Here is a 27,608-nt window from a genome sequence, read left to right as displayed (position 1 = left end):
AAATGAACTGCAGTCATTATGCGAAAGTCATATGGCAAAAATAAATACTTCCTGAACTAGATTTCTTTTAAATTCCCTTTTAAATGTGATATGTATATATGTTTATTTTAATGAACGTGCCATTGATCAAAGTGTAAATAAATAATTTTTTAAAACTTCTGAAGATGTAGCTTTTGCTTAGTAATGAAAAAGATTAAAACTGTGAATTAAAGTTATATCACCAGTGCACTTTTACCATATATATGGCATAGATATTTGGCATACTTTATTTTATAGTCCCGAAGTTAAAGGAATGGTTACATGTTTATGGGCACTCAAGTTTTATATCTTATTTAAATACACGCCTTCTTGAATTATCCATTATACTGGTAAAACAAATAAAAATGAAACATAAACAATGGAACAGATGCGTGTAATTTGAATTTTTCCAGTCGCAATTATTCATGGCGTTTTGATATAATCTTCTATGTTGTGTATGATATCTGAATTTTCGTCAGATCGTTGACTTCATGCATGCAATAAGCGCAATGTTCTCATGTTATTGGGGTTATCTGGAAAATCGGTGTGCCAACTCAGTTGCATCTGAAAGTTTTTCGAAATTACTAACTATGTCTTTCAAAATGGGAAATTCTCCAAGAATTCAAATTCTGCAAAACAGGTAAACTCATTTTTGAAATTATATGCCTTGAAAAAACATAGTACGTTGCATTCTTTTTTTGGATGTGCGATTTATAGAAATGGATGATATTTTCTAAATTTCTTATTACATTAAAATAAAATTTCGTTTATTTCATTAAACTATAAAAAAAGTTTTAATTTGTTGTTCAACATTGTGTTTTATTATATTCTTTTATTTAACTCGACTTGTTTCAAGGGTTTGCCATCTACATTAATGTGTTAAAGATGCCAACAATGCCGATATCAAATATCAAGATAGCCAGCAAGGTACACAATACTATATACATGGGGCTTCTCCAATTGCTTGTTTGAGATACCATATTTGTGTGAATTTCAAGGGAGCTATTAAAGTAGATTTCAACCTTTTTAGAATTTTAAGGGTATTTCAATATTAAGGGTAATTCAAATGTTTTCTGGTATTTTAGTCTTGAAATTTTGTGCATTTGCATATTTTTTACTAATCACCTTTGGTGACCTGTTGGTTCGCCGAGAATGTTGATTTATTTAATTTCTGCTAAATCCCTTAGATATAACTTTATATCCCTAATTCTGTCAAATTATCCGACATTAAAGTTTAGCTATTTTAATTGTTCAACATTTGTTCAGTGAATACATGAAACTATTTACTGGGGAGTGTCCCATAATAGTATAGCTTTAGAAAAACATAAATACCCAGTTCATCTGTCTTTTAATATATTGTAACCATTTTCTTATTCGTCTCACGTTATTAAATAGAATCGTCAAATATTAAACAGAATTCCTCTTAGCTTTCAACAATGGAAAAAAACACATCCGATTCAGTATTTGATGAAGCAATGAAAATGGTTTGAATTGCAAGGTAGCAATAAAATCTACTTATAAAAATTAGGCAAAAAAAAAAAAAAAAAAAAAAAAAAAATTGAAAAGATTGCCAAAATTCAGGAAAATTTTGTACAGTTTTAAAATTGGAAAACATTAAAAAGATATTTAAAAAATTTATATTACTTAAGAATCATTTTTGTGCTGTTATTTGTGCTCAGAAGTTATCGCGGAAGAAAATCAACATTTCGGTGAGTTTTTAATGAATTAAAATTTCCAAAAAAAAAAAAAAAAAATTTCTCCTAGGTGCACATTCCTACCCTCCCAAGTATATATGTGCCAAATTTGGTAGTTCTGAATTAAATAGCCTGGTCTTTAGAGTACCCACAAACACATGCACAATTTCATTTTTATTGCTTGTAGAGATTGCGTACAATGTAATATTTTTTTATATTTTTAGAATTTAATTATATGCCAATCAATTAACTAAATTAATTTTTGATTCCACACTATGAAGGGATGCTATATGATAACAAATTTCCGAAAAATAGATTTTATAATTCCCTAGTATTTATGATAATAAGTTATAAATTGGGAACTAAAATGTGGAAAATATTGAAAACAAAACTATAGTTTAAAAATCTGTTCATTCTTCTAACCTGTGCAATTAAATGTTAAATAATCAAAATAAAATAAGCGAAAATAAGTTCATGAGTTGTTGTGCTTGAAAAGGAACCAGTTGTTTTTTTTTCTTTTCCCATTTTCTTGAACTTTAGATTTACACAGCCCGACAGTTGTTTTGGCGCCGGAGATGTTTAAAATTGATTTTATGTGTATTTTATGTTCTGACAATAAATATGATACACGTGTTTGCCATCAGCAACTTTATTTATTTCGGTACATTGAATTAGGTTTAAGATTTGGAATGTTAGGAGCTAATTAAAGAAACATTTTTACTGTATCTGTAAAACATTCTAATTAATTAAAAAATTCAGTGATTTTCTTAAAAATTTAAAATAGCTTTATTAAAATTAGAAACGAAAGGAATCAGATAAGAATCAAAGAAAAAGTTATTTTGTTCCATTTCGAAAACTTCTTTTATTTGACATTCTTAAGAGAACTTAGCTTTCATAGCTTCTTTGCTGATACCAGTTCGTATGTGCTGCCATTTAAGTATTTTATGATATAAATATTTGCTTATTGCCTCTTGTTTGTAAAATATATGAGACAGCAGCTTTAGTTACGTCAGCTCATTGAATTAGGTTTGGTTTGGGAATAAATTAAAAAATAAAAACCTTTTCTTGAAAAAGGTTTGCAAAACATTTTAATTAATTAACAAACACAAATAAAAAACAACTGTAACAATTCAAAATTGGAAGATATAAATAGAAATTAAAATTGGTTTGTTGAAGACTTTCTTTTGTTCAGCATTCTTGAACGAATGTTATTGAACGAACAGAAATCTACCATCATATTTATATCGCATCTGAGCTCATATGAGTTCTACATTGTCTTTATGCCATGATGAAATCGTTTATCATTTTCTTCACTAGTATCGCCAAGATTATCATAGAAACAGTTTTTATGGTAATGCGAAAAAGTGAATTTCTACGCTCGTGTACGACCAAGGTCTCAGAAACTGTTAAGCATGCGTTGTAATTTTCGACCTTATAGAAAATTCTTTACGAGAACAAATGCGCTCTATGCTTTTTGCTTTGTCTCATTCATGGAATCCACAAAATGGGGACAGTTTATGAGGTAAATGATTTGTAGAACGCAAAAAAGTTTGAGTTTTAACCCTTAAATGTATAGCGATGTAGATCTGCATAGTATGCTTAAAATCTCATATCTTTTTATATAGCAACCTTTGTATAATGTTTTTTTTTAATTTTAATTTTCTCAAAAATTTTTTATCGTTTCCAAACGAATCTGGAATCTTCGACAGTTTATTTCTTTATCTGTGACAATTTTCATTGTTGGTGCACTATCTGAGTACAATTTGATTTCGGCGGGTGTTACTCATTACGATTATTTATATAAAAAGTAATAAAAATATACAGGAAAAATTGTTTTCGGATGGAAACAATGTAAGAGTAACGAATAATATTTATATTTTTTGTATATACTGATAAATTTATGCAAGAAAAATGTAGCCTTTTTTGGGATGTAAAAATACATCAATACGCAAAGTAGGCTCTACATAAGCTCACTAAACCTAGGTCATCTCATCCTTTGCCGTGTATGGATGTAAGAAAAAACTATATTTTCAAACAGGCTGAGGTGCAAAATTCCACTATGTAAGGGTACCACACAATGGTCATTTAGCAATATTTCTGTATCTTTAAATGCTAAAAATAGTTATTTGTTGAATTTTCATATTTTGTAATACATTACATGTAATGAGAGGTATTATTTGTGTTTTAAATATTATATTATTGTACGCAGTGGATTTGTAGAACTCAAGGAGTGATTGCTCATAATAATGTAAAAATATATAATATATATATATATTGAAAATTCAAAAAAAATTCTTATGAGTTTTTTTTCCTGTTAACTACACTCATTTCCCGATTGATTTATAATTTTATTTATTAAAAATAAAAATTCATGCATTTAAAAGTTAAGTTATTCTTTACTTATTCCTGGCATTTGTTATGTACGCAAAGCAAAAAGCACCCTGCTCAAGAACTTTTATAACTATTTCATTAACTCTAGTTTCCATTGAAACGGTGGCAATAAAAATGTTTCGTTCGACTAATAATTCACGAATGAACTTTCTTTTTGTAGCGACTATGTTCTCTGTCGTAATTAGCTCTTTTCTTATCTAGAGGTTTGTCTGATTCTGCTGTTCTCAGGCATACGAAGCATATTACGTGTGGTTTCATTACTTATCAAAGAGAAAATTAACTATTTTTAAATCTTAACAAAGTTTCTATTCATGTTTATTAAATTTAATCTTGCTTATGATCGTAATATTCTTCTTTCAATTCACCTAAAGGCGTTTGGCAATGGACAAGATACCAATATTCTTTTTTTTTATTTTCATATGATTAATCTATCCGAGGAATAACTTTAATTTAGAGATCTTAATCGTTAACGCTTCCTTGTTATTCGAAAACTAATCAGATACTTATAATGCTTTGCCAATCTCATTCGCCAGTTAAATTCCTTAACCCTTTCTAGGGCCGTGAGAAGTATGCTTCCCGCCAAATTTATCAATCTTCGTATGAAATTATGTAGGTTGGCATAAGTTCTGACAAATTTTTTTAGTAAGTCAGAAACTTAGATGCTTCAGTTCTTTATCTCAGATAAAATGATGTGTCTTGATTTGTTACTTAATTATTAATTAACCAAATGTATTAATTAATCAAATTAAATTTATCTAATAAGCTAAATGAACCCCTTTTCTTATTCTAATTCAAGTCTAAAAATATTTTAACATAATATGACTAGAAAAAAATGGCCCATTAAAGGGTTAAAATACAACCCGATTCCTTTTACCAATTTAACGACCAAAAACAGTAGCTGAGATCTCAGTAAAGGCATGCTTATGTGTTTGAGTAAATGTTTTTTATTTTATTTGTTGTAGGCCTAAAGCTTGCATGTAGTTTATGTTCCCATAGTGGTGGCATAAGTTTGAGGGATATTAATAATTCAGTTACACTTAATCTCACAAACTAGAGCTGCTAGATATACTGTTTCCTTGCTTGGTATCGAAACACCAAATATATCGGAACACCAAATACAGTCAAAATACCAAATATATCGGAACACCAAATACAGTCAAAATACCAAATATATCGGAACACCAAATACAGTCAAAATACCAAATATATCGGAACACCAAATATAGTCAGTTAAAAAATCGCTGGTTCGTATGTTCTTCTTGTGTAGAAATATGACAGCAAAAGCCACATTGTTATAAGTGACTTTTTATATTATTCAATTCATTATATTTTCACTTGTTTGCGATTGACTTATATTCAAAAATGTTTTAGTTTGTGAGTAACCCCTTCTGCTTTACAAAAGGGTGTGCTTAAGATTCCTCTTTAGTGTTGCTCACCTATAAATCAAAACAACCTTTTGCAATGCAAACATTGAATAACATAGTTGGGAAGTTTACGAGCATGAAATTAAAGCATTCTGGAAATATTGACGCAGCTTCAAAATTACATAATATTTTAGGCATAAATTTATTACGCGATGCATAATATTTCCCAGCATTTAAATTATTAAAATACTGGTGACAGAAAAATAAAAAGGTTGACTCGACAGAAATATAAGTGCATATGTTTTCCCCAAGACCATCATTAGCTATCACATTTGCACAAATTTTGTAAAAAAAAAAAAAAAAAAATCTTACTATTCTTCATTTTATTTAAAAACGCGCCATTTTTATAGTTAAATACAAATACGAAAACCGCAAATGACCTGGCAAACTAACCTGTAGAGATAACGTCAGATTGAGTAATCGTATAACGTGTTTCCGTAATATCAGGGTCAGATTGTATCGACGTTTACTTCTTTAAAAGAACAATTTAATTCAATATGAATTTTGAGAAGATTCATGACGATAGTAAAGGTAAGATTCATCTTCTTTAATCAGAACAGAAATTCTATTTTCCAGAAAACCTGAATGAGTTTCATATTATTTGCAATTTTTAGCATATAATACTTAGAGGTTTTAAACATTGATTAATTTAATAAACATTGATTGATTTAACATTGATTTTAAACTTTTGAACTTCAACTTGTTCATTTAATTATTGTTTTTTTTTAAATGTTTTTAACTTTTAGATTTTTCTGGTGCTTCATCACTAAGACGTTGGATTGCATGCATATTTTTGGTTTAAGATACATTAAATACAGATTTTTATTCAAACAATATATACAAACCTTTATTCAGATTGCAACTGCTAATTTTGGCTGTTAATCAAAGTACTTGTATGATCTTTTTAAGGAATTTAACGAGCAGATGTTATCAGCAAAGAATTATAAACATCTAGTTAGTTTTTGAACAGCAACGAAGTATTAAACTGTTAAATTAATTTTTTGGTTATCTTTCGATTTAAGAAAGATACTCAAAAGTTTAAGGTAGGATAAGTTTTTAGGTAATACAATTCCTAACTTAATATTGAATTTAAATAGTACTAAACCCAGCAGAATACAGTTAATTACGGCCAAGAATAATACACTTGGTTTTACGATAAATTGTAATTTTTTGAAATAGCATAGTTTTGACTCAAGCTAGAGATATATAATATAAAAAAAGTGAAACTAGATAAAATTCTATTTTTTTTCCAATTTCTATCCAGAACAATATGGATAGGAGAGATAACATTATCTGAGAAAGTGTTGCAGTATTAATAAGTAATTTGGATGTAAAAAATACAATAAAAGTAGTGTTTTTATTCTTTGTTTGATAGGATACATATCCCTTTTTCAATGAGTATTATTTTTTCGTTCGAAATAATTGAAAAGAAACTTCGGGTTGCGAATGAAAGAATAATTTATATTTTTTTATATATTTTTATGAATAAATGTTAAAAAAATATGGTTTTAATTCATTTTATAACACATACTTATTACATTTTGAGCACTGTCTTTAAAAAGAAATACGAAACGGGTCACTTTCCAGTCTTTTTTATTTTAGTCCTGTTTTATCTCTCTTTATTTTGAATTCAGTTTCCTATTCAGCAACTTATTATTAAAACTCTTATTTTTTTTTAGCCATAGAATTTCATTCCAAAAAATTATTTGCGGTATGGATCTTTAAAATTATTTTTTTATTAAATGTTTTCCTTATTCTGAAGGTATTTGTAACCCAACTATGCATACCAAAATCCGCGAATTAAATATTCTTGATGAAAGCGAAAGTGTGATATTTTCTATTGATCAAAATATCCTTGGAATACATAGAAAAATATCTTGCCTATTCATTTCATAACTCAATTTTTTAAAGAGAAAATGCAATTAAATATGTAATACCAATAATCTTATCGAAATTTAATTTAATTCTGATGAAACGATGCAAGATTTCGCATACTCTCGTGTCATTTCACGTGCTTTGATCCACTGCTTGTTACGCAATCGTAGGAATAATGTTTGACTTGTAAAAAGAAATTATAAGATTGGAAATTTTCCAGTACATTCCAAGTTTATTAGATGATGTTTATAATTAAGTTTTCGTTAATCTTTATAGTTAACGACGTTACTAGATCTTTTTATTTATCTATAGACTTTAATTTAAATGAGGAATAAATTTTTGTTTGTATAAATATTTCAGTTCTTTATTTATGATATATTTTTTTTAATATTGCCAATTATTAAAGATAGGAAGAAGTTATAAATTTTTAGTTATTTATCATCTTACATAGCGTATGGAACAGATATTGTTAAAGAAAGACACTGTATTTTTGGTGGTTTATAACAAAAAAATACATTTGACAAATATTTTTTAAAGAACTTCTATACTTTGAATATTTTGTACTTGGATCAAGATAAGGTGGCTAAAACTGGTAAAAGGCACACAGTTCGGAATATTTTGGAAGTTATTCATTAAAATGATTGATTTTTTAAGTTTGATTATAGGTTTACATTATTCCAAATTACTAGCCGCCTGTAGAGATCAGCTAGTTCGCCGCCCAGATTTTTGATTTTTTTAGACTGATAAATATTACTGTAAAATGCATATTTTTTTAAAAAAAATTAACTTTCTTTTCTGATAAGAAAAAAATATGAGTTTAACTGGAGAAATCAAAACAAATTATAGTGTGTGCAAATTAAAAAGTGTATGTGCAAGAAAGAAAAGCGGAAGAGGAAATCCTACTTAAGAATTAAAATGTAAATAAAGCATTTTTAAAAATATTAACTTTAACATTGGCTAAATCACGCAACGGAATATTTTAATGGATGAGTTCGAATTTCCTCATAATATAAAAAAATAATTGTTACAAATCGTATATTATATTAAAAATAAAGAAAATATTGTATAGAGACGAAATTGATTTCATTAAAAATATAATTTTTTTGAGTTTGATAATAGTGCAAAAGCCACTTTTGTGTGATAATTTTGCAAAATATGGCAAAAATTTACATAGATAAGTCATAGAAATTAATCATTTTGTCAATGATTAAGTCTAATTTAACGCACGATTAAATTTTTTTGACTCTTTTGACTTTTGACATTCATTTCTCTGAGTAAATAAGGTTTTCGGTGAACATTATCTAGAACATTTCTAAAGATATTTTGCAGTTTCATTAATAAGCAAAGCCTTGAAAAATAAAACTTTAAAAAATCAATGAAGCAGTCTGAAACGTTAGTATAGTGATTTGTTTATATTCGACCGTTGTAATTCAAGAATATGTAATAAGAAAATAAAAATGATTTCATATATATATATATATATATATAGCATGTGAAGCAGGCTGCAGTTTTGAAGACAGTGAAAAGCCTTTCGATTTCATGATGTCGTTTCATGGTCTTATATAACCAGAGAAATTGATAGGGAAAATATTTCTTCATAATGCTAATATATAATGAGATTTCGATAGGGATTTTCGTTAGACGGTCGACAAGGCAGGGGAAACACAGGGCGGTTTTAAAAAAGAATTTGTCTTGTCAGCGGTATTTTGTTCCTTCATTCGGAGTGTGGGAAAGTTAGGCTTTTAGCCGATTCAGCAATTTTACAAAGCTGCTCTTGAATTAATTAAGTAGAGAAAGTGGAATTCGATCACGAAATAAGAGAATATTTTAGAATGAAGTTACTATGGGCTAAATTAAGATAAAACCTTGGAAATTAATTAAATTGAAATTAGAGCTAAAATATCATTATATTTCTCTCATCAGAAAGTTCTGTGTGCCGAGGCCGAATGGGATTCCTATTTATATATTATTCTTCCTGTAAAAATTTTATCATACATATGAGGAATTTAGTAATAAATAAATATATTCATTAATAAATTAATAAATATGGTAAAAGTTCAATAAATAAGTTAACGATAAAAATAAATATGTTAATAAGTTAATAAATAAGTTGACGATAAAAATATATGTGTTAATAAGTTAATAAATAAGTTAATATGAACAGATAAATAAGTTAATAAGTAAGTAAGCTAAGAGCAATTTTTTTTTCAGATGGAGAATAAATCGAACGACAAATTTTTCCTCATCATAATATCAAATGAATCAATTTTGCTATTCCTGTTTGCTGGCAAAATATAACAGCAATACAACAGAAATATATCAATAATTTCTTATTTTTTCAAGATAGATTTTTTTCATTCGTGCCAACAAGAAAATTACATTTCAGTAAATATTTAACACTTTTATCGAAACGCATACATATAAATTTGAAATTTTTCTCTTAAGGCATCAGGCAATAAAAAATTATGGGAATTGATTCCCTTTCTATTTTTTTTTCGAACAAAATTTTTTAAACTTTTCTACCTAGATATCAATTCCGATTTCAGTGACTGATAGCGGAAAATGTTTTTATCGCGTGAAGATGATGAAATATTTATGGACGAGGAATAGATTTCCAACACGAAAATATATAAACAAGACATTATTCAATGGAAAGAATAATAATAACAAAAAAAAATCTGCTGGAATTTCTACATTTAGGGATTGGTTCTTTCCAATCGTTAAAGCAAACGACCTGAGAATGCAATAATATTACCTACTTCCCTTTCATTTATAAACACCTGCTTCTGTAGATGACTTTATGGTGGAGGACTAATGATACAACGTGTTGGTAGAAATAAAACAGCCCAAACACGCAAGTCACATATAAAGAAGATAGAAAAAACAACACGAAAACAATTTTGATGTAAGAATAGACATCTTTTTGTATTTTCGCTTTAGGGCCATTGTTATTGATCGCATGCTTGTTGTAAGGCTTGTTTCATCAAGGTTGTTTGTTGTAATAATTTTTTTCTCAGAGTCTTTCATTTTTACAAGAAACATAAACAATGTTTCACGATTCATTCGCATTGTTATTGAAAACACAAATGGTATAATTTGAGGGTTATTGACTTGTGAGAATTAATTTTGCATTTTGAAGATTGCAACAGCTTATGCAATGTGGAATACCTCAAACCTTTAATTTTATTGTTGGCAGCAGAAACATGTATGAATAAATGCATCCCAGAATTTTTTTAGATTTCGTATTCCTGTTAGAAGGTTTATAATCTGTATGCAGATGTATCTCTTTTTGTATTACATCAGTTATTTTTCTGTGTTTTTATGTTGCCATTTGCTGAGACAACAAAATGAAAGATGAACCTTAATATTAATAAATTCCAATAAAAGTTTTCTTTTATTGCATGTCTCTACCATAAAATTTTAACAAATGACTCGTCCAATTAATTTATAATGCTTCTGATCCTGAGAAAATACCAAAAAAATAATTAAAATATATTTGGATCTCTGATCTGAAAACTATCACAGCTCGATAAGACCGTAGGATAATTTATCGATCTTTACATTATTTTTAAAAATTTACTTTTCATTATGGCAACGATTATGTATAAGTAAAAAAGATATTTAATATCGTTCAAACATGTATATGTATAAAAGCAGTTACTAAAATAATGAAAAGTTTTACTGCGAAACATATTAAAATATATTGTTCTGTGATATTAATTCCGAATTTATAATTTTTCTTTCCTGCAGTACTAATATGTCCACTAAAAAGAAAGATTTACATATATTGATAATGTATGTTGAATGGATGCCAGTTCAGTGATTTCAGCCTTGGCGACAAAATTGATTTCCATTTTGGCGACTTTGGCTATAAAAATAAAAGATCTGGAAAATATAAAAATTAGTGGATAACTCAATGAGAAACATATATCTAAAGATCTTATCTATCTTATCTAAAGAATACGGAGTTTTCAAGATCTTTAGATATCTGTTTCTCATTGAGTTATCCCTAATTCTTCTAAACTCCGTGTTATGTTGTGGGTTCATAAAATACGAAGCACTGGCACGTGGAATCAATTGAGTTTTCTTTTTTCAGTGAGCTCTATAATTAATTACACTTCGAGCACTATTGTTATTTTCTGTCTGTTTATGTTCTGAGTTTCTACAAACGAAAATATTTTGTGCACTACTTGGCTGTAATTTGTTACTGGTACTTCATGTTTTCATGTAGAATAAAGCGTCGTTTTCGATTCTCGAATGTTTTTACTTTTTTCATCGTACACTTACTGGATGATTTCCATAATACTATATTAAAATTTAAGAAAAAAAAATTGTACTCAAAGAAATATATAACTGAAAAGTCGAATTTTTTAAGTTTTAATGTAGTGTATAAATTTTTTGTGGTTAATTTGAAAATTTAAAACATTTTTCTACCTACTACCCAAAAATTCACTATTTTTTTCAATTTTGTAGTATCAAGTCCAACGGTCTTCTCTTTAAAGAATTTTGCTCTATTTTTTCACTACATATGCCGCAATTTAAAGATTATATGTCACCGGGCTATAAACATTGTGAAATAAAAAAATATTTAGCGAAACTAACATCCCGATGCAGTTATTTTTCTGCAACAGTTTGATAATACCGTTTAAATTTTTCTCTAGTTATTTGCTCTCATCATCTTACCTTCTATTAAAATCTGATTTTTTAACAACTTGCCATTTTAGCTATTCATGTAGTGACAAAATATGTTTGTGTTTGTGAAGTCAAAATTTTATCAGAAGAATTCCTAGTAAAATCCTCTTGAATAATATGTTAAAAGAAAAATTCATCCAATTGCATGTTGTCAACCAACCAATACTGCTAAGGCGAAAGTTACTGGAATAAACTCAAGATGACAACATTTTAGATTTTCATTAGTTTCAATAATGGAGACAGAATAAACATCTTGCAATTTTGGATATATCGATTAGTATCGATAAATTTGTACAAGTTGAGTAAGAATTAGGGTCGCCAAATTTGGCGATTTATGCGAATTTTGGCCTGATTGCGTTAATACGTAAGTACCCAATATTGCAACAGTTGCCCTTTTAATTGTATTGCTGGAACAACACTAATATATATCATTGTACTATATTATTCAAAGTTGCGTTTCATATTTTCCATTTTACAAAGTGCACATCTTTTTAATTAGTTGATCTATCCACAGAATGTACTGAAAGGTTGTTTACAGAATTTAAGGTTTAATGAGGCATACTAAAACAAATAATTTCGTCACAATCATACAAAACAAATAATATATTCCATTAAAGCTATTTTGTGAGGCAACATAACAAGGGTTACACAGCATTGCAGATGCGACAATGGCAAGTAGAATGCAGTATCAACATCATGCTTGCTTAGTATTTGGAGCACATAAAGTATATATTCAAAGGACTTTGAATTTCAACAAGGCAACTGGACTGTTGTGTTATTACATATATTCATTCCATAAAATCTGGGATACATGCCCTGAAAACTTGCTTGAAGTTTCTTTTCTTTTACTAAGTTCGTTAATAAAGAGCCCTTATAGTTCCTTTTTGGAGTTTCGACTCCTAGATCTAGTGCAAAAATTATTTATTTTTGTTTTCTTGGCCAATCTTTAAAGTTGTAACCGACATTTTGGGATACTGTATATAAAATATTTTATGTCAATATAAAAAAAAATTCAAAGAGAAATCAAAATACTGTTACTAATCTTTTTAAATAAATATTTAAATATCTAAAAACAGAGGGAGTGATTTCTTAAATCTTTTTCACATACTATCTAATAAAGGTGTTATCTTCCCACCCCCAGCATAAAATTTTGAATCTTGGGCATGGCAACGAATGCCTTGCATGCCATTGGGAAGTTAAAGTTATGATTGATCATCCGCATAAATCTAGCATTTTTGCTGAATCAAATCTATAAACTTTGGAAATTTTTTGGCAATTAATTCCTGATATGCGGTTAATACACAAACACCCGACAATGGAATTTGCATTTTGAATGTTAATTCTGAGAGACTGAAATCAAATTTTGATACAGAAATATAATTGTAGTTACAAAATCACACACCAAATTTCATTTATTTAAAGTCATTGAATTTTTTTTTTGTTTTTTTTTTGTTTTTTTGTTATCGCGTTTGCATGGATTTCAAAATACGGAGAGTCAGATTTCGGCAGATTTGTTTTAAAATTTGGTTAGAATCTACATGTTAGATGCTAAAACTGTATACAAAATTTTATTCATCTAGATTTTTATATATATATATATTTTATTATGTTCACGTGAACAGCTGAACGGACAAACTTCCTCTAAATGGATTTAGCTTAATTAACGAATGAAATGCATCTATAAAAATCTGGAAATATAGTATGAAGTCTATATGCACAATTTCATTTAATTAACTCAAAATGATTTTGAATTATCGTGTTTACAGAGCAGCATAGAGGTTTCTTGGACTCAAAGAGGTTTGAAACGAGGAGTTTCACATCAAAATCTCGAGGTCGAATTTTTTTTTGACGAATACAATACTTTCTCTTTGTATACAAGGAAATAATAAATTACATTTTTACTTATCCGTTTAAAACGTGAAAAAATTTTAATTTGGGGATATTGGGGATTTGAAGCATTGACATTAAAATAAAATCCATTGACCAAAAAATCGTTTTACAGTAAATTACGACGTATAATTATGTTGAAAGAAATGGATATGATAATGATAGAACATTTCTAATGTTAATCAATCTATATAATTTAATATACATTATACAAGTTCTGGAAATTCGTATTGTAAACAAGTGAATTGAAAAGCTCGTATTTTGTTAACAGTGACACCTTAAGTGCGTTCTCATTTGAAAGAAACATTAAAGCTGTAATTTTTTGGTAAAATGACATTTCTAATTCCCCGTATTAACAATAATTCTTTTTAACAAGAATAATGAGGATACGAAATTGAATTCTAGTTATAATTAACTGTAATACACCAGTTTAAATTACATCGCAAAATGCGTTCAATTGAAAAAGAAAATGGTTATTGACAAAATGTTCAAAAGCATTTCTGAGAAAATAATTTCAATATATGTCGACTTTTAATCACGGGTCATTAAAAAAACATGATAATTTCCTTTACAAAAGCGAAGACGCATGGTTTGAGGGTTCTAATGGATTTCAACAAATGCTGATTAAAGCGTTTTTTATAATATGTTGTTGAACATAAGTGAGCAAAACAATGCAACGCAAATACATATTGTGTCATTTAGAGTAACGACCGAAGCATCGTTTTTCGATTAACCTTATTATGTGAAGTAAGAAACTATTTTTAACAAAGATAAACAATTTGCAGGAGAATTTTCCTAGGTTCATAAGAATAACTCTTTCTACCTTTTGAACATGTTATTGTATATAAGTTGGCATAATATTTGTAAATTACATCATTTTATTATTTCGTAATAAAATAGTTTGCTAGAGGAAAAAAAAAATCTGCAAAACATTCTATGAAATGGATTGTTGCGGCACTAAAATTTGGCATATGATTACTTCTTAGGTTGCAGATATTCAGAAAGACAATGTTTTTCAAAATTTTAATTAGAGCTGTAATTAAAATAAATCATTTCCTCACTATTTTCTTCAATAATTAGAAACAAATTATTGTACAAAAACTATTTTGCATTATTTTAAAATAAGGAAAATGAGCATTTCATTAATATTTATTTTATTTTATTCCTAATTTTTATTTCTAATTTTAAATAATTTTTCAAAATAACAAAATTTTTTCATTAATTTAATAGCTGCGTTCTTGCTCAGATTTTTGTGACGATATTAAGTACATTTTTTGTGTGTATATTATCGTTGTTGTAATTCAGCTTACATCTTAAAAATTATACACAAGTAAAGGAATCCATCGTAGATCATTATCTTACAGCGATGATTCGTACTAGAGATTAGATTTTCCCTTTAATTTTTGAAACATGAATTTTCAAATATGGATGTTTTTAAAATTTACAAAGTTATAAGAGATTATTTGAAATTTTTTTATTGCAGAATACAGTCTAGCAAATCTAATGATGAATTTAGGTTATACTATGTATTAATAATAAATTCAAGATATATACTTGTTTTTTTTTAAATTAGTATTTTAAACAACGATTCGAAATTTGTCCTTTTCAGAACGTTTATTAAACATCGCAAAAATCGTTTTGCAAAATATATGTTACTTAGCAAATTAATAATATTAAAGCAAATAATATTTGAGACACCAATAAATCATTTTTAAATTTACAACAAGTAATTCTCAATCCATCCTTTCATTACAAAAGAAATGTATATTTTTACGAAATACGAACTTTACAGTTGTTGAACCCTATCTGATATATCCGATGTTGCTCGAACTAGTTATATTTTTACTAATTTATTTTGACAAACGTAACATAAAGCATAAATCAAAGGTTATAGTACGGTTATAGTCATTGAAGACGAGAGCAAGAAGACAATTTCTGGTTTACTGTAATTAATGAGCAATATTTCCCCTTCAAGGGAAGATTTTGCAGAAACATCCAGCCTGGATTTTGACTTTTCATTTAATTTGTGTTTTTATAGATTTCTTTTGTGTTAATAAACAGCATAATTCACTATGATTTAATATAAATGGAATGAACAAATTTATTATTTAACTGCATAGATAAATAACAAATATAAGTTGAAGCTATTCAAATTAAAATTATTCATATAAAAGTTCAAAATTGTTCAATTTAAATATCTTTAGGTTATTGTACTACTATTCCGACTGATATGAAGTTTCAAGAAGTATTCTTCAGATGATACGGTCGTTATTTATTAAATACAAAATCATTAAAAGTTTTGAGAAAAAAAAAGTGAAAATTAATACAAAAAAACAAGTAAAAAAAGTCACAGAATTTTCACGACAAAGTGGGTCGTTTAAGAAATAACTTTACCAAATATCACATGGAATGAGGGTAGATTAGTAAGGATGTCAAACTAGCGAAAAGCGGTTGATCACCGATTAGTCTATGAAAGCTTGTCGTTATAAAGATTGAGCGAATTGAGTAATGGGAGGTGTACCGTTACCCAATTTGTTCAATGTTTGATATTAAGCCTTGAATACGCCGAGGTTGTTCAAGTTCTGGAATTAAAAGCTTGTCAACTCATTTGTCCAGTCATTCATTGTCTAGTTCTCATTTGTCCACTCTTTCTGTAACTCATTTGTCCAGTAATGGAAAAAAATTTGATACCCTATAAAAAGTTACTGCTTACAAAATAAATAAATAAATAAAATATAAAAAATAAAGATTTTTTTAAAGCTTCTAAAGAGTTTTTTTTTAAATATCTCTCTAGTCATTTGAATCTTTTGCAGTATAATCTTTCGTTGTAGAAGTAAAGATATTTTATTTGCATTTTTATTATTTTTGTATAGTACAACATCATCTTTCATCGACATTTTATACTTTTTTTTAATTTAATTTTTGTAGATATTTATATGTAGATTGCGCATGAGGCGAAATATTTTTTGTATCATTTGGACTAACAGAATGTCAACTACAGCCCTCATAATTTGACAAGTTTAATTTAAACAATCCAGTGTTTTATATTGTTAAACTGTAAATACCGAAGGTTTAAAGTTTCTGAAATTTAAAATTTTACATTAGCAAAAACATAGGGAGAGGAATATATATATATATATATATATATATATATATATATATATATATATATATATATATATATATATATATATATATATATATATATATATATATATATATATATATATTTAGATTTGGAGTATTTTTGAATTTTTGAAGGAGGACTGTAGAACGACCCGTATGTGAAGAACAGATCGTTCGCACCTTTCCTTCGAATTTTATCTAATAATTATTTGTTTATCAATAATAGATTTAAGTAAATTTACTTAATTTGTAATGATAATAAATTAAATTAATTATAAATCTCTTTTTAGAACAATTTTATACAGGATTGGAAAAGATAAGTGGATTTTATTATATTCATATCGGGAAATAAATTCGTTGAAATCATCAAATTCAAATATTTTTCTCGTTTACCAAAGAAAAAGTTTTTTTCCTTATTTTTCTTATGGAGGAGAATTTCATTTTTTCGTTTAAATTTGAAATTAATATTGAAATTTTATAAATATTATATATTATGAAATAAACATTCATTTGTGTCTTTTTTCTTATTTCCAAATGCAACATCATTAAATAATTAACTAGAATTGTGTCATTTATTTTCAGGCTCTTAATCTGGGATTCAGTTCCAGTTCATACGACCTTGAAAAGCAACGGAATAGTCGAGACAGTTTTGCAGTGCCTCGGATCTCTATTTCGCAGGTCAGTTGTGGTTTTTCATGTGGTTTACTTAAGAAAACTAAAATAGATTTGAAGTCAATAGCATGATTTCTTTGTCAAACCGGTATAAATCAAATTTTATCTTACATTTTTAAATGAAACGCCTTTTTTGCTAGTTTGTAAGCGCTCAAAGTAGTAAAAAAAGTTTATTTATGTGAGCAATTAACTAAAGATTTTCAATGAGTAAAAATTTTAAGTAGCGAATTCATAAAAAACTTAACATTATCCACTCAATTTCTTTTCTAGTCAGACAATCAAATGCATTTTGTTTTATGTGACAAGAAAAGTATAGAACCGAGTATAGATTTTGTGTCTTTTCCCATTGACCGAATATGTGGAAAGATTTCAATTAGTTATTCATATTTGGTTCATATTTCGTCGCTATATACCAAATGTCAGCTATCCTGTTAACATTCTGAGTTATTGTGATCATACGCAGGAATAGACTGCAAAATGGAGAGGTTAGTCATTGATGGATTAATTTAACATTAGATAGAGGTCTATAAATTAGTGTAATGGTATAACATACATTAATTTACCCAAATACTTTATTTTAGAGTTAACCATTTCATATATATATATATAAGAGGAGCTAATCACTTCGTCGGATTAAGTACTTATTCTTATTCTTATTAGCAATTTTTGCGTATAAATCATATACTGAGTACCGTCATACAACTTGTTGCATTTTGGATTCTGCATGCAAGTATGAATGAACAGATAGGACCTCTGAGTGGAATTATTATAAAATTTGAATCAAATCTATAATTTTATTCCTTAGTTCTAGTAACAGAATTTATTGCATCCACATAGAAATAAAAATGACGTAATTGTAAACATTGCTTTTTTTGGCCTCAGCGAAGATTGGAGCTTGGCGATTCATCTTGAAGCAGAAATTGTTGATAATGCATTGTATTGCTTTGTATTCGAGAAAGTAAAAATATCACCAAAGAAAACGTTTAATATTGTGTTAAATTTGAAGAATGATAAGAATTAATATTAATTATAAAAATATAAAGAATTAATAATAATTATAGGAATAAAAGGATTTAATAATAATTATAAGAATAAAAAGATTTAATAACAATTATAAGAAAAAAAGATTTAATAATAATTATAAGAATGAAATGTATGAAAATTATGAAAAAATGGAGTTGTGAGCAAATGTGCAGATTCATGTTATTCTTGATAAATCTTTTCAAAATACGAATTAATAAAAACTTTTTTAGCTCTAAAAAATCTGAAAATTTTATGATTTCATTTCAGTTCAGTGAGCAGCCTAAAGTCCCGATCAAAGAAGATGAGAATCCGGAAAGAGCCACCTGGTCCAAAGGAATTCAAAGTTTACTACTGTGCCTTTCCATGTCTGTCGGTCTTGGGAACATTTGGCGATTTCCAAATGTGGCTTACAACAATGGAGGAGGTAGGTGAATGCTATATAATATTACAATTGCTACAGCTTTTGTTTTCAAGGAAGGTAATTTATTGAGAAAGACAATTTGCATACAATGAGAATCTTTTAAGATTTTCATGCAAAATATAAAAAAATAGTTGTAAAATGAGAAAAAAAAATCTAATATAGTATGGTTGCATTTAGTGATGTATAATAATTGCCTCGTTCGTTTGATAACGTATAAATTGGGAAAAGATTTAGCAAATAAACAATCAAGTGCAATCAAAGAATTTAGGCACTGGATTTGTATTATTTCATTTTCTATTAATTATGAGAATACGTGTAATTTCATAAATGAGTTACAAATCTCTGCGACATTTTCCAAAAAAACTTTTAATAAGTTATTTGCAGCTGTACACGTGCGTCACACGTGCCGCAACTCCTGTTTATTATAAAATGGCAATCAACCTCTTCCTCAAGTAAAAAAAAAAAAAAAAAAAAAATGTATTCTGACCCAGATCGTTTTCTTTTACTGATTTCAAACTTTTTTTTCGTGAAAATTCTTATGAAAAAAAAAAACTTTCTTTTTTCATTGAAATATTTTTTGAACCGTGTCTTAAATAAAATTTTTTTCGCTCTTTTCTTAAAAAAAACTAAAAATTATATCGAATTAATTTTATTTTAATTTGATGATACAAAGTTCTCACTTATTAATATTTATTATAACTAGATTTAGGTTGAACTTGCACAGTATTTATATAGTGAATCGCATTTTTGTGACCTAATTATGGATGAATTACTTGTTTAACAATTTCACTTACCAATTTTAAAATACAATGGAACCCCCCCCCCCTCCCCCATCTAATTGCTCTTCGGTAGTAGACTAAATAGACCAAAGTCATTTCAGTTATATAATACTTAAACCAAAGGAAAAAAGTTGCATTGTTAAAAAATGTGAGCAAAAAAAAAAAAAAAAAAACGAAGAAATTTTTATTATTTTTTAAAAAGTTTATATTTTTTATAAAGAGTTTTAAAGGGAAAGAAAGGATGATAATTATTGCAATAAAATCGATCTAGATTATGGAGTGAATCCACAGTTATGAGTTGATTCCATGTTTTGCAAGACGCAATCATAAAGTATTATCTATACTTATAATAAAGCTCAATGTGTGTGTGTGTTTGTGTGTTGGCGCTGTACAGGCAGACCGTTTGACCTACAGCTACCAAATTTGGTACATGTATAATTTGGAGGTCGTGAATGTGCACCTGTGGTCCCTTTTTTGAATTTTTAATAAGAATTTTAATTATTAATTAAAAACTAACTTTCCCGCCAAAAAATCTTTTCATTTTCCCCACCGCTAAATGAGTAAAGCTTCAGTTTTTTTCCCATGCTAAAGAGGTTAGGCTTAGTAAATTTTCGGACGATTCTTTCAAAGATTCTGCTTATTTTCTTAATGTTCGATGCATTTAAAATTAAACATTGTTAATTAATCGATATTTCAGTTCATTCTGAAGTACTTTTGAATTAAAATAAAACAGAATAAAAGAAATTAAAAATTTCTAATCTTCATAGCGTTACCCCAACTGGTGTAGAAAAATTCAAGCATTTGCGTTTCCATAACTAGCGTTGAAAATTCATGCATGCGCATTGTGTTCTGATTGTTGAGAAATAATTTCAACGGATGCGGACTTGATTTAAATTATTTTTAGGTTAGTTGTTTGCTTTTGCAATTAAATTATATTTATGTTTGTTATATAACTTTTGTATATGCTTATAGTTTGAAGTACATCGTTTTTTAAGTAGTTTTTTTAAACCAGTTTTCGACCGATTATTTTAAATGATTCTATTTATTTTCTTAGTATTTGATGCATTTAAAATTAAACATTGTTAATTAATCGATCTGCTCATAATGAATCTGAGAAAATTTTGCTGGCAAATTCTTGAGATATTACATAAATTCAGAAAGATATTCTTTAGTGCCATAAGGTTTAAATGCTTAGTGACTCTGTTTTCAATAATCATATTATAAAAAAAATGCTTTGTTTCCGTAAAAAATATTATTATATTAATTACAGATTAATCATTCCCATTTTAATTTAAAGCTTAAATTCTACGGGAGCTAACAGAAAATTAGAGAGATACATATTACGTTATGACTGAAGGCCTTTATAATATTATGAGTGAATTATATGACTATCAAAATTTGAAGTTTTAAAATATTTTCACAAAGAAGCCATTAAAGTAGAACTTACATAAAATATTTAATTATTTAAATTTTAACGAGCATTAAGATTGACGAACTGGATGGTTGTCAAAGGCGGCTAGTCTTAAATAAACGAATACTAGCTTGCACTGACAGTAATTTAAATCTTTTTTTTAATGTTCTTTTCGGACAAAAATAAATTGTTTAAAAGTTAGTTAAACGAGGTTTTCAAATTCTTATAGAATATTCGATTATTTCAACAAATGAGAAATATTCGTTCTTTATGTTAAATACTACTTTTTAAATACAAAACTGATGGTAATATTAACATAACATTAAAATTGAAATAATAAAAAAAAATGTGTGAGAAATGAATTGAATGAACAATCATCACAACTACATTTTCTAATTATAAAATGGCATCAGATGAATTTTTGGAACGCATTAAACAAAAAAACACGTATTGTCAGGCGATTTATATTATGATTTCATTCTAATAATCGTACATATTTTTTTTCTAAACTACTTTTATAGCTGGAACGAAATTTTAACCAAATACATATAAACATATATTTTCTCTGGAAAACTAATTTTTTAAATCTTTGGACATGAAGAAGTAATCTCTACTTTTTATCCATTTTTTTTCTCTACCAAATTTACATTGTTCTTTGATTTAAATAAAACATTTACATATTCAATTTTCTTTCCACATTGATGTGGTTAATGGTGAGTTAATGCTACCAAATATTATTTTAATTCATTCCCATAATAGTTATTTATTTTTTCTATTATGTAGTTTAAATAATAAAATAAAAATAAGAATTACATTATAAATATTTTAAAAACATTTGTAAAAAATAAGCATTTAAATTTAAAAGAGATGAATAAAAAAAGTGATTTGCTAAATCGAGATATGTAAAAAGTATTTGCTTTTAAAATAAAACAATGAAACTATATAATACAGTTTTCTTCCAAAAGCAGTTTGTGTTTTGTTGAAAATATCTTTCTGTCAATTTTAGGTGCTTTTTTGATACCCTATTTATTGCTGCTGTTTATTATTGGCAGACCGCTCTACTACTTAGAACTCATCCTTGGTCAGTTTTCGAGTCAAGGCCCTATCAAAGTTTGGAGAATGGTCCCGGCATTCAAAGGTACGAGTAAATTTTAGGTTTTCTTTGAAAGGTATGTGACAAGGCTTGGGATGTTATTTTTGAAATACATGAAATACATTTAAAATAGTTATATTTTCTTTTTAAGTTTTGCATAAACATTTGAAAAAACATGTATGAAACCTAAATATAGCAGCTAAATGTCAAAAAGCTTCAAAATTTTAAGCAAATTGTTTTATAAACACCTAACTAAAAAGACAAAAAAATATTATAATATAAACTAAACCTTTTAGTTTAAATGTTTGTCAAATAATTTGCATAAAATTTTGCTGCGAGCTTAAAAAACTAGATTATCTAATACCTGAACTAAAAATAAGCATTCCTAATCATTATTTAAATTTTCTTAAACCCCTCTTGTCCAACTGATAAATAACACGAAATTTTCGATTTTTTCGAATTGTGAAGCATTAAAACAACTATAGAATATTTCTAAATGAATAGATTACTTATTCTCTTGTTCAGAAACTGCAGAACATGTATAAAAATTATTATACTAAATTTAAACAGAACATAAAAAATATATTTTAATGTATGAGGTATTTCGTAAGAAAATTCTACTAGAGATAAGAATTTGTGAAAATAATTTTTCAATTTGTAAAATAGTATTAAAATGTATATAAATACAAATATAAAAATCAGCAGAAATTCCCAAAAATTAAACTTAGAAACAAAATTCAAACGGTTTAATTAAACAACAATTTAATTAATTTCCAAGATTTTATTTTAATTTAGCCCATAGTAACTTCATTCTAAAAATATTCTCTTATTTCGTGATCGAATTCCACTTTCTCTACTTAATTAATTCAAGAGAAGCTTTATAAAATTGCTGAATCGACTAAACGCCGACACTTTCCCACTCTCCGCTGAAGCGATAGACAAATGTCCAGTAAGCACAGTCTTTTTTAAAGATCCCTGTGTTTCCCTTACTTGTGATGACATGCGTCAGAAATCCCCTTCAGAATCTTATTAATATATTGGCACTATGAAGAAATATTTTCCCTATCAATTTCTCTGGTTATATAAGACGAGGGATAATTTATTTCAGCCTTCTTCCCCACTTCCGCTTTTATGCCGCGTTGTGACGGACGTGCCATGTCCGTGCCTTCTTGTAAATAATTATGCTTTCCCGATGGATTAAAAAGAATTTAAAAATGTAAAAAGTCTTTTCACTCTCTTCAGATGGTTACCCAGTTTGTCGCCAAGCTCTGAGATTACTGACGCGACACCCGATCATAAATAATATAAGATATATATAAATAATAAAAAATATCTAAAATAAAAAAAAATGTTGGCCTAAGTAGGAATTGACTTAAAATTTTTTTAAATACATATTACTTGTTTTTATTTTAATGCCACTGGACTCATAAAAACAAATATTATAATGACGTTAGTACAGAATATAAACCTCCTTTACTTCTTTAAAAAGAATAATAATTAATTTTTAGTCAAGAAATAAATTATTTAGTATCTTCAAAAATAATAACTTTAGTCAAGAAATAGAACAATTTATTGACTAAACAAAACATATTAAATTCAAAAGAATAAGAAAGTACTGAAATAACTGGAAATATCTTAAAAGCAAACTCCGAATATAAAGTAAGTTTTTTCATAACAATAATGTCTCAATCATATTAACCATTCCTAATTATAAATATTTAAAAAATGACCCAAATAAAGGCCGCAAATAATTTCAGATTTGGAAATGGTTCTTTCGGTAACCTTACAACTCCTCACTTTATACTCTACAGGTGGAAAAACCGTTTCTCAATATCCTACCTGCGGGGAATGACTAAAATTAGTTGAAGGCGTTCGTTATTTTAGAACAGAATGAACTCAGCGAATATGCAAATGTGCGCTCCAACCTGTTCCTTGACATGAATAATTATGAACTTAATTTTAAAGAGGCCATTGCGCTATTGTCTAATTAAATATTTCTTTAGAGTTTGTGACAGAAGAAGGATTTAGTCGTGCCATTAAGAAGAAAGCCATGGACAAATTTTTAATCGGTTGATGTTTTGTGCCCTAATGGTAATTTATGATAGAAAAACCCTGGGTGTTCGAAATTACTTTTATACGTACGCAATATGGGCTTAGCTTGGGCAATATGGATGTCTCTACTCTTTAGCTTGACAGATAAGGTTGGACATTTGTCTCACCCGTGATAGCGAAGACATAATTACGGATAAGACATACAGCCTACAGGCCTACAGAGATTAAAAAAGAATAACAACCAAGGAAAGTTTTTTTTTCATTTAAAAATTAAAATGTAATACTTTTTAGGTATTTTTTTTAATTATGCAGAAAGTACAAATATGAATATTAATTGCTACCATTAATATATATATATATATATATAAGGTTTTCTTGCAGTTTGTGAGCGATCATTTCCTGCGGCAACTTAAGATAAATTTTGAGACGAAACGTTTCTGAAAAAAATATTGTTACTATTCACCTTATCACCTTTTAAGATATATTTTGAAGAAAAGGCACTGAAAAAGTTACTGCATGGATATTTTGCACAGAAAAGTTACGTTTTAAGATTATTTGAGATAATGTTTGGAAATTTGCAATGAGAAACAATTTGAAAGTCATCTTTCTCCCAATTATTAACAAAAATTACTGACATTACAATTTATTGCATCATCAGTTTACTACGCAAGGTATAAGGACAGTTAAGATAATTTATCAAGAACATAAATTTAAAAGAAATCTAATAAAAAATCATTAACTGTAAAAACGTGTTATAACTTTTCCTTTTTTTTAATATATGATCAAAATGTACGAAAGCAATTTACAAAAAAATTATTTATATCAATTCTTGAATACAGTTTTACTCCAACACCACGTTCATATTGTTAAAAAGAAAATAAAACCTTAATAAAACATTTAAGTAATATCTAATTTTTTTATACTTATTTGGTAAAACGTTTTTCTAGAGAAATTTGCTGTTTTGTCGATGCACTTATACGTGGCTTGAAATGCAATTTTTTGTTTGCTAAAAAGTGAAAAAAAATCTCTTTACTAACATTTTCATAACTATACGAATTTATTCTGAATTATCAAGTTGTTTAAATCACTGATTCTCAATTTTTTTTTCAATTCTCGGGGCTCTTGCTGAGTCCAGGAATTTTTAAAAATATAAGTATTTTTTTTTCCAAAATAGTTAATAATTTTTGTATAATTCAGGTAAATATAAATAAATGTTAAATTACATAATAATTTAATGAGCAAATTTTATTTAATATAATTAGCGAATATATGAACTTTCTAACCATTACGCATTTTCTCACATTGTGGTAACAAAATGGTCGTATCTACCTTAATTTCTTTTCTGCATTGATTTTCTTATTATTTTCGAACTTTCAAAAGTCTAACTTGACATAAATGAGAAATAACTAATGGAATTAAAACTCCCTGAGTTTTAGATTCTTATATAACAACTTGTGGCACTTACGAGAAATGTGTTTGTTCCCAGGACGTAAGAGGTGTATTGGTGTAAATTTTGGCGGATAAAATGGCTGTAACTCCGTTGACTTACTTGCTTTTAGATTATTATTTTCTTTCCTTTGCGTTGGCTAAACCAGTATGTAATAAACTTTTTTTCAATAGCAATTCTGTTCAATAAATTACCCGCGAGTGATAGAATTTTCCTTTATATTATAGTGTTCAGATCTGTTTAGATGGAGTAAACAACTCTTAGACAATGGCTCAGGATAGTCCCGCCTCTACCGATGACGGGATGTGCTACCCCCGAGAGGGGTTGTATCGTGGCCGGTGATGGTCCTTAGGAATCAATCTTAGTTTCCACCAATGCTGTCGCGGAAGTCCTGTCAATTAGATTTTATAAGTGTGCCTCAGGGCAGAGTAGTCAATGTGTGATTATACTAATGCAAAAATTCTGGATATAACTTTTTTATTGAATGATGTGAATTTTGATAAAAGTTCGAAATCAGTACAAATTAATTTGAAGTCGTGCTCCTATTTAATTTTAGATTTCCTTATTCAACTTGCATTTAGAAGTTAGGCAGCCTAAGATAACGTGTAATCAGGAATTTGATGATTTACGCAATAGGATTTTCATGTGACTATAGTATCACGTGAGCTGTGTCTCAAGAAACTTTTCTAGGCAAATAACAGTTTTAATGAGACAATAATAATATAGAACATTTATAACATTTTATCGAAAGTTTATCACTCAATAAGCCAAGGGAAAAGACTCTTCTTTATCATAAGATAAAGAGAAATGTTTTTCCCCGCCATGGACCCTATGTTAAATACCCTCATGCTTATTTAACCAATCGAATTATAGCCATGAAATCCAGATCCAGCATTTATTATGCTCTTGACGGATGTAGAAACCAGAATTGAAATTGCGGTTAACTTAGTTCCAGAGAGTGACCTTCCCAGAATAAAATCATATTATTCGCCCTACAAATGACAAGATGACAATAGCGTTTTTCAAAGTTGATTCAAAAGCCAACTATTTAAGTTTTTTGAAGTGATATTATTCAATTTGCACATCCTTTGAAGGTTTTTTTTTATTTACTTGTTTGTATTTTAGTTTGTCATGTATTCATATTATGTTTTTTTGCCCATTTTTTGTGTTTTATGTCGCATTTGTTTATTATATTCCTTTGTGTATGTATTCTTCGTGGGTGTGTGTTTTTTTACTCTATATCCGAATTTTTTTCCTGCGTCATTGCTTTTGATTTTAGATAGTTATCTTTCAGTCACATATGCATATGAATTTCAGTTGAACTCTCACGCATGCTATTTCCATTCGATGCCTACTCAAGTGATCAAGGATCTTATTATTCTAGCCTCAAGGATATGGAGTGGCATTTTTTTGTGAATTGACTGCCATATTTGTTGACTGAAGGACATAGATGATGTTAGGTGACATTTTAATTGAAGTTAAAAAAAAAAAAAACACCGCACGAGGAAGAAATTGTTTAATAACAATAAATTTATTCAATAAAATATATATTTAATCGCTCTAAAAAGTATAAATATAAATCTATATCAGCTACAATGTGGAA

The 27,608-nt window shown here is 27.7% G+C and overlaps 1 protein-coding gene across 1 annotated transcript in view; it reads left to right on the top strand.

The window, feature by feature from the left end:
* The window catches only part of LOC129965894 (sodium-dependent nutrient amino acid transporter 1-like), a 58,932-nt gene that overhangs the window by 7,423 nt on the left and 23,901 nt on the right, over nt 1-27,608 (top strand). The window contains exons 2-4 of the mRNA XM_056080163.1: nt 17,690-17,785; nt 19,070-19,226; nt 22,420-22,551. Of these exons, the coding sequence (XP_055936138.1) occupies nt 17,690-17,785; nt 19,070-19,226; nt 22,420-22,551 (385 nt within the window). The remainder of the gene's footprint in view (nt 1-17,689; nt 17,786-19,069; nt 19,227-22,419; nt 22,552-27,608) is intronic.

This window comes from Argiope bruennichi, chromosome 4 (genome assembly GCF_947563725.1).
Source record: "Argiope bruennichi chromosome 4, qqArgBrue1.1, whole genome shotgun sequence".
NCBI classification, from domain to species: domain Eukaryota; kingdom Metazoa; phylum Arthropoda; class Arachnida; order Araneae; family Araneidae; genus Argiope; species Argiope bruennichi.
Note: the sequence above shows the minus strand (reverse complement) of the source record. Positions and strands in the feature narration are given on the sequence as shown.